The 9,443-nt window shown below is 42.2% G+C and overlaps 1 protein-coding gene across 1 annotated transcript; it reads left to right on the top strand.

Moving 5' to 3' along the window:
• The first annotated feature begins 4,813 nt into the window (after window positions 1–4,813).
• Nps (neuropeptide S) lies at window positions 4,814–8,569 on the top strand. Its single transcript, XM_055608807.1, has 3 exons — window positions 4,814–4,851; window positions 4,964–5,045; window positions 8,390–8,569. The coding sequence occupies exons 1-3, from the start codon at window positions 4,844–4,846 to the stop codon at window positions 8,567–8,569; spliced, it is 270 nt and encodes an 89-aa protein (XP_055464782.1). The 5' UTR covers window positions 4,814–4,843.
• The last annotated feature ends 874 nt before the right edge of the window (window positions 8,570–9,443 follow it).

A 9,443-nucleotide genomic window follows, 5' to 3' on the forward strand; every position in this document is an offset into this window, starting at 1 on the left:
GGAAGGAAGGAAGGAAGGAAGGAAGGAAGGAAGGAAGGAAGGAAGGAGAGGGAGGGTGGATGGAAAAGAGGAGAAAAATGGAAGAGGAAGGAAGGGACAAAATGAAAAATTATCATCATCTCCCTGTAGGTCAAAATGGCAGGTCATGGATGTCTATTTAAGAGCATCTGGTCTCTGTTCCTCTGTGTAGATGGACAGAGAAAGCAAGTTAGGCCCTTATTATTACAAGGACCTATGGAAAGCAAGTTGATCTCAAATTCCCTTGAAAGTCAAGTCTAGATGACAACTGACCTTAAGAGACATCTGGTTGGTGATACCAAATAAAGCCTTGTTATTCCAAATAATAGAACTTCATTATTATTATAAATAAAACACCAACACAGGACCTAATATTGTTTTTGGAGGTATGAGAGTCCCCCAAAGGAAACTATATGGGACAAGGCAAGACGCTTAGAAAAGAGAAAGCCACCATTTCAAAGCCATGCAAGATAATATGTGGCTGAGGATCCAGATGATATCATCAAAGTTGAAGCAGAAGGTGTCTTGGGAAATGTCTTGTGGAATCTCTGAGGAAAGAGAGAAAGAAAGGGGAATGGGGAGAGGTAGGGGGAAGATTCTAGAATTACAGAACCAGCCTGGCCTAGACAAGTGGGGGAACAAGAGGAGACACAGACACCGGATCTAGAGAATGGACAAGGGTATTGAGCTCAGAGGAGGTGACAGCTGAAATTTCTCATTGGAAAGGAATGCATCTGATTTCAAATACTGAGATAATCCAACTTCAGTGTGTATGTGTATTATCCAGGAAGTGGGAGATTGACTTTCGTAAGTACTGACTGTTCTAGCCATGGTCAAAGTCTGTGCATGAAAGATTAGCAGCCTGTGAAGCCCCCACAGAATGAGAGTGACACCTTATCTCTCATGGCTAGATGACCTTGGGCAAGTTGTTTAATATCTCCAAGCCTCAGCTACAGAAGACAGTAGATTGGAACCATGCTTTCCCAGAGCTGCAATGAAGATGTAGTGATCTGAGCCACAAAACAAAAAAAAAAAAACAAAAAAAAACAAAAAAAAAAACAAAAAAACAGCCAGGCTGCATGTGTGCTACAACAGCAGCAAGCACTCAGTACAAAGTGTTGACTGTTATTCTTACGTACTGAGCCTAGTGTGTGTTAGCCAAATGTTTTTAGTTAAAATGTCTAATTTCTACTGAGAACAGAGTTGCTTTATGAAAATGAAATATCACAGGAACATGAGTTTCAAGCATTTAAGTTTGAAGACTATACAATATCATCTTCTATCTCTCTCCACCTATCCATTTGCCAACCTCAATCTTTCTCCCTCCTGCTTTTCTTCATCTCTCTCCCTGTCTTTTTTTTTTTTGTTTCTTTGCCTCTTTTTGCCAACCTCCTCATTTCCTTTTCCATATTTCCAGTTATTTCTCTTTTGTCTCTACATCTGTTCACATCAGTCCTTTTCTTCTTTCCATCTTTCTCTTTGTCTCTATAGCCATCTCCTGATTTCTCTCTCTTTTTCTTCTCTCCCTCACTTCCCCTCTGTCCATCCATCCTTTATTCCCTTTCTCTCCCTTTCCATTCCTAGTTCTACATTTCTAGTACTGGCTTTTTTCTTTTATTTTAAATGAGGCAATCTTTTCCTATGCCACAGTAAAGACGACCCCTGCCATCTTCAGACACAACTAGTCCATAATGTTGTAAATCTCAGACCTTTACTTTCATCACAGCTAACAGTATACTCTACTGAAAGTCAAGTATCCAAGGAAGCACTTTGTGATAATAGCCCATTCCTGCTCAGTTTCCTCCTCCAGAGCCACAACTTTCAACCTTTTAAAAGCTGATTATCTTTGTATTTAACTCTGACTAACAGTGTAGTTTGAATTTTCATTTTTTCAGCATTATATCTTAAGTTTCCTTTATAGAGATTGGGCGATCCACTTTGCCACAGACACATGCTCATGCTAGAAATAGCTTTCAGTGCAGTTAAGTTTCTTTTGCGTTAGAAAGCCTCTTGGTAATCACATCAATATAATGAGTGTACAATGTCCTCCCAACTGAGTCAAGTAGTTAGCTTACTACTTTCCTTCACGGGTGGCATCATTTTCACTGGCGTGAACATCTATCTCTCTATGGACTCACCACTAGTTCAATCTACAGTTCTCCAGTGGTCTAATTCTCCTTACAAGGCATTTAGTCATCCTTTGAATTTTATCTTCTTGCAGTATTCTCTTTCAGAGCCTTCTATACCATCGCAATATACTTGTGGTCCTCCAAGTCTGGTGTACTGGTGAACTGGGGACTGTTCTTGATTGCTCTCTGTGAATTTTCTTCATCTCCTGTGTTCATCTCGTGGCTGTGTCCCTCATTGTTTCTTTATTACAATTTGGTGGAACATAGGAACATATCCTGAAGTAACTTTCTGAGAAAATGTTTGTGGGAAGTATTGTTTTGTGATTCTCCTTCCTTCTCTTAATCTAAAGTTTGGGAGACGTTTTTAATGTTCTCTCTCAATACTTCTGAGTTTTCTTTTGTTTTAATTTTCATTAGATGATGTGTCATCTGCAGTTTTTCTTTTATATAGCTTTCTTTTTTGTTTCATTGATCTAATATATTGTTTTCTTTTTGAGAATATTGTTTCTTTTTAAGTTTTTCCCCTTTACACATCTTTCATTACTTCATATTTTTTCATATTGTTGTCTTCCATCCTCTTTTTTTCTTACTGGGGTACAGCTCTGTAAGTGTTCTTTAGTTATTGTACTTGTGTTTTGGTCATGCATGTAGATTTACTGTCAAGTACTGAAAACATTCATGAAAGGATTTTGTGCTACCAGAGCTGGCAACAGGGGAGTTTAGCACACTTTGTTAAGCTGAGATTGTGTTTAAAGTCTCCGAGGTTCCTGTATCTCCCGCTCTTTCCTTTTGTCTTGGGAAGACAATTCAGAAAAGGGTCTTCTGTCTCCTGTTTTGATGATGAGGGACCCTCTGGCTGTATGCTAAGAGCTAAGCTGTATCGGAGACAGATGCAGGGGTTACGGCTTCGAGTTGTGCCTTTGTTTATAAGACTCCATTATATCTAATCCTCACCATCAGGAGACCTCTGTTTCGCCCCTCCTTAGAGGAAATCTCTGGTCTCCTGCCAAGTCCAAGAAGAAGAAAAGTGATGTGGCATTTAACTGATTCCTAAACACACTTCTCCTGGCCCTCCTTCCAGGACTACCTTTAATACATGTAAAGAGTCTCCATCCCTGAGCATAGAGTCTGCTGAGAATCTGTCAGCAAGCACTTTCCAGCTCTAGTTAGCCTATTGCTCATCAGCTAACAAAATGCTGCCACTGAATAGAACCTCTTTCTTCCCTACTATGTTGTTTTCAGTGTGTGTGTATGTGTGTGTGTGTGTGTGTGTGTGTGTGTGTGTGTGTGTTACCTGGTCTTAAGGAACAATCACAAGAGAATATATATCCTCAATTCCCTGTGCCCTTTTGGTCTCCCAGTGTCTACATGATGTCCTCAAAAGAACTAACAAGAGAGTTTGGAATACCTTCCCCAGGCTTTCAGCTTGGCACTAGTTCTGTGATCTGAGTTCTCTCAAGAACGGAGTCGCTTCCTTGTCCTTGTGGTAGTCAGACTAGGACTATATGACTGACAGTTGCCTGAAAGGCACACAGAGGGACATTTCCCAAGAGAAAGGCTTGGATGTAGCTGTGACAATTAGCTATGTCCCTGACTCAGGGTACCTTTGTCCTCCCAAAGGTGAGAATTTAAAGGAGGTAAGAGTTTTCTCCAGAAACCTGCGGTGTGTGTGTGTGTGTGTGTGTGTGTGTGTGTGTATGTGTGTAAAAGCTCACTAGCTAGCTTGGCTGGCCAGTGAACGCTACAATTCTGCTTGTCTCCAGTTCACTGGCACTGGCATCACAAATGTGTACCACTGCACCTGTTTTTATGTGGTTACGAGGAATCCAAACTCAGGTTGTTCTGCTTGCATGGCAAGCCCTTTGGCATCTGAGCCATCACAAAGCAATGTTCTTTGATTATAATGAAGACCAGTGGCACTACTTCAGAAGCAGAAGCAGCAGCATCTTCTTTGGTGCTTTTTGCCACGTGGCCCTCAGAAACAGCTGGTCCTGAATCAACTTCTTAACACTATTGCCCGCTGGTGTATAGGGGCAGTGAGGCTTTGAGACAGGCTCTGTCTCCTGGAGAGGAAAGGAAGCGATGAATGTAAAGGCACCCAAAACTCTGGCCAAAGGACTTGGAGAGTGTCTTCAAATTCAGTGTCATTCCTTGACTCAGGGACAAGTGACAACAGATGTGCCATTTGTTTTACTTTGACAGTTGAAGTCCTGAAGGAAGAAAATTGGGTATTGTGACCTGATCTGCCTGCACCATTTGTGTGGTCATTCTTGGGGCCCTCAGTGATTTCAGCTGTACTGGTCTCTGACATTCAATGAAACACTGTCATCCTTCCTAAGCGTTTATAAACTCCAAACTCAAAACAGTGCTTTCTGTTCCTTTCAGGCCCCTGGCCACCTATGTCACAAGGAAGCCGTGTGGGGGATTGAGCCTCTGAAGGGCATTCTTAATGGCAAGCTTTGAATGAAGTCAACCCCTGGCAACTCTATGACAGCTTACATGTTACTGTCCTTTTCCTACTTAACAAGAACAAAAGGCCACAGCCAGGCCAACCAGTCACACAGGATGGATCTCAATGACATTTTCACTTCAGAACTTTTCTGATATAAAAGGGCCTCCCAAGGAGGATCAGGCAGCAAGCCTGAGGCATTTGGCAGAAAAAAAAACCGATCTGCGCAGATCTCGGAGAATCCAAAATGATTAGGTAAAGCACTGCATATCTCTGCCAAGAAAAATATTGAATTTTTGTATGTTCTTAAAACTTGCATTTGCTTATGTGAGATTCCAGTCAAGGTTCTGTCTTTTCTGCTTTGCAGCTCCTTAAAGCTCAACCTCATCTTAGTCCTGTCGCTGTCCATGGTACACACGTTTTGGTGTTATCCGGTTCTCTCTTCCAAGGTAAGGGCTTCATTGCTATTTCTGATGGTCATAGGTGATCAGGATGGTGAAATAGCCAAATCCAAAAGAATCTCAAGAAATATGTGACAGAAAAATAGTACACTTTATCTCTAGACCTTTAGAGATAAGTAAGCGTAAACAGATTCATGAGATTAGTAAGGCAGAAACTTAAATGTGGTAGTAGGTAATTCTGGAATATACTGATTTGTCTTGAGCTGTAGAAGGATTGTGTACTGCATGAGGAAATGGCCGTTTCAATCGAAAATGTGCATATTTTGGTCCATGACAATTTATTTATCCCCCATTCACCCACTCTTAATCATAGTAAATATTTTTGCATTGAAATTGTACAAAAAAGCTCCACAGTGCTCATTTTTCAGAAGCAGAAAATTTCTTAATTTTTCAAAACTGTGGGCTTTTTGCCACATGTGGAATATAAGGCAACTTGTTAGATGCCAATAAAATATTGTCTAAAATATTTTTTCGTTGTATTTATTCAAGAGTGTTGGTGGAGGTTCGAACTATATTCCCAGAGCTGCTCAAGACATTAAAAAATCATAATTGCCTTCCCTTAGTGTATTTATATTCCTTCTATGTCATCTGCCCTTGTCTTTATGTCATTATGTTTACAATATTAAAATATCTCTGGTTGTTGATGATGCTGTGAACTTTAACTTTCCTTCACTAAAAGTTAAACCTGTCACAGTATAATTGCTACACTCACTGTGGTTTGAGGACTAGTTTTAAAAGAGGGGTCACAGAAATTCCAAGTGGCAACTCCCTCAAGCACCGTATTCTATTATTTATATAATCGGCCTGCTCATTGATCTTCACATCTGTCATTTTTCTATTTCCTGTGTGCTTAATATAGCTTCTCTCTGCCTTCCCCTCCTATAAGCATTCAACACTAATTTACTCATTGGTTCTTTAAGACGTGAATGACATTGATCCAGTGGATGACTCACAGTCCATAAATGGATATATTTTCTCAAGTGTCTTCCTGATTGCTTTCTATTGTTTGTCCCTAAAGGTTTGCTCACAGCATTTTTGAACAAGAGGCACTTTTCAGTAGCTGTTTTTAAATTAAGAATTCTTTCTTCTGAAGTATGTACAGACCGCTTGGGCCATAAGACAGTGTTTCTCCTTTCACTGTGTTACCCGTGTATCTAGCTTTGCTCACAAGAACACTGTTCCTGTTCCAGCCCCGTCAGGCAGTAATGCTGTGGATGGTATTCATGGCAACCTGACTGTTTGGGGTGAGTGATGATGCAGTCTAATCATATGGACTTTCACCATTTTGTTCAGAGCTTCATGAAGTCCATCAGCTAGGCAAGTGCTCAGTGGGATCCTCATGATGGGTTGTCCCAGCTACCTTCAGATTAGCCAAGTACCCTAAAGTCTTTTTAGGGATGACTTAAGGGTCTCATGGCCAGAACTGGCATCTTTCTTTTGTGGGATAGAGGTGACTGTTTCTGGAAACAGTGAATGTTTCTGGAAAGAGTCGGTTGTTTCCTTTCTGCAATGATGCATAGGTCACTCCTGCTGGAGTTTTAAAATAGACAGTGTTTATCGTGTTAACACAGGGGAAAACAGAGTGGCGTTAAACTCAGAGGTTTTGATTGGCTTTTCACCATAACCAATATTTATAAAACCATATTTGACTATTCCCAGATCAAACAGGAAACAAAACACAACACACACATAAACATACAAAGAGAGAGAGAGACAAAAAGATACAGAGACACAGAAACAAAGAGAAAGGCAGAGATGGAGATAGAAAGACAGAGAGGGGCAGAAGGAAAAGAAGAGAGAGAGAAAGAGAGAGAATATACATCTTCTTTTGCCCAGGGCCATTGGGAAGGATTTCTTAGGTGTTCTGAGCACTGGAGACCAGTCACTCACCCAGCCAGGGCGTGACAATTCCAGATTACTGGAATTGTGATTCATTACGAGCATCATCCCAAGCCCCAAACAGAATAACTCAAGGCAAACTTGTCTCCTACACCAAAGAGCAAAGGGTGTAAGCTTTGCTTTATGCTATGTCTCTTCATTTTAAGTAAAATGCTTCAACTCTTGTTCTATTGGGACTGAGAAACCAGGGCCTGGAGTCAGCCGCTGGGGGATAGCATCATCTGCAAGCATGAGCTTTCCTCATCTAGAGCCCGAAAGTCAGTAGCGCTGACTTCACACAGCTCTTTCTTTGCAGGATAACTCAAATAATGGGAGACACAGAAAGTGTGTCACTCAGAGGTGGCTTTACCAAGGTCTCTGCTTTGTCAAGGACAAAGCGCCTTGCCAATTGTTAGTCTTCTTTTGAACCCATGCAAAAGAGAGGCCTGGCAAGTGTCAGCAGCTCCCACCAGAGCCCCAGATTGGGGCTCCCGCCAGGACTTACCAGCTGTGATCAGAGCACAGGCTTGGCTCTGATGCATGGCTTCCTCATGTGCACAGAGTGGGGCTGGACTGCAGGTTCCTTTGGCTCAGTTTGAGCTCTGGAGTTCGGGATCCCTTTCTTCCACCATTGAGCACCTCAGCATTGTGATGTGCTATCCAGGCTTTGAGCAATGATGAAGACTGGGACCATAGCCAGAAGGCATTGGTGTCAGGGTCATACAATGGCACCACTTTCTGGAAATCTTGGTGGGTAGCCACAGAAGGACGTTCAATGCTTCCAACAAACCTAGAGTTGGGTCACACTGTGTGGGTTTTGCCTAGGTGAATTTCTTTCAGTTAATTTAATTTTTAAAACTAGCTTATAAAGCAGCAGGTTTTCTTCTGGCATGTCCATGAATACTTAGGGGAATAGAAAATTTTGACACAGGATGTCATGTAGCCCGGGCTGGCCTAAAACTCACTATGTGGCTGAAGATGACCTTACGTTTCTTATTTCCCTGCCTCCACCTTCCAAGTGCTGATCTGTCAAGTATGTGCCACCCTACCCAGCTTATGTGGTTCTAGGGACTGAATAAGGGTGTTGGGTAAGCTAGCCAGTACCCTACTAATGGAGCCACAGCCCTAGCCCCTACGTGAGTTTTCAGTAGCATTCCCAGGACTAATCATAGCCTTCAAATACTCCTTATGAAATAATGACAACATGATCGTTATGTGGAATACACAATGTAAATGCTGAATGGCAGAATGAAAAGTAGACAAGCCAGAGGTAACCCAGATGCTCTCTACTTTAAGTATGTGTTGAAACACAACACATACTTAACGATGTTTCTCCCTGTTAAGATGAGACATGGGGCCTTTATGGCCATAGGATTATGGAAATCATTGCTGTTGAAATAAACTTTTAACCCAGAAGCTGAATCCTCTCCCTCTTCCCCCATCTCAATCACCAGGTGCCTGGGAAGCCTGATTACTTTCTCATCTTACTGAGCAGCTGCCCAGCCAGGCTGGAGGGGGGCGAAGGACTAGCTTTCCTAAAGCCAATTTTGGAGAAGACGTCGATGAAAAGGTCCTTTCGCAACGGAGTCGGCTCAGGGGTGAAAAAAACTTCATTTCAAAGAGCAAAGCAATGAATAAGTGTGCAAAGGACTCTGGGAATTAATCTTAAGCTATGTAGAGTGTGACTGATGTGCTAAAAAAAACTGTTGTATCTTACGTGGGATGTTTGCTTTCCTCCTCGTCCTCAGAAATCCCTCTTCTCCTAACTGGCTCAGAGGAAATTAAGTTTTGGGGGGAAAAATACAAAGCTGCCTCAAACTTGCACCAGTGAGTGAAATAAAGGATGTCTGTGCTTAGCTAGAAAAGTCCCCGGATGAGGGGGGACTCACTGGCTTTGATCTTGAATTGGCCACCATGTGTGGGCGTTTTCACTGCCCCATTAGTGTGATCCTTCCCCTGCTGTCTACTGAGCTGTGACAGCGGGTGCAGCGGAAGGTATATGCTATTTCTCCTTTAAAATATGATTTTCTCAAATGATTCAGCTGGGCCAGTTCTTCGGGTTGTGCTGTTTCTGTTTGTAAGAGCCTCATGACATTCCAGCAAGAAGATGAATGGTGCAGCTCCATCTCGCAGTTAGTTAATTGGTACCTGCAACAGAGCTCTCCCGAGCTCTCTGAGTCTGTTTCTCCCCCTCCTTTCTCTGATTCCAAATATACATGAATATGGCTGATTGTTTGGCCTTGAAATTTTTGTTTTGTCTTGACTTTTAAACTCTTAGACCATGAAACACTGCCAGCCACAGTGGTGACACCAGAGAGCTGGCTGGAGCTTGAGGGGTAGGAGGTCCATTCCCCCAACTTGGCTGAAGGATTAGTTCCCCCACCTCTCTCTCTGCCAGGTCAAGCTCAGCATTCTTACACTGATGCTCTTGACACTGGGGCTTTTTTTAAATGGACAATGCAGGACTGAGATGGTGGTGGTGGTTTAGTGGGCAAAATGCTGGTTATA

The sequence above is a fragment of the Psammomys obesus genome, unplaced genomic scaffold, assembly GCF_907164565.1.
Source record: "Psammomys obesus unplaced genomic scaffold, mPsaObe1.curated_primary_1811, whole genome shotgun sequence".
NCBI lineage: Eukaryota > Metazoa > Chordata > Mammalia > Rodentia > Muridae > Psammomys > Psammomys obesus.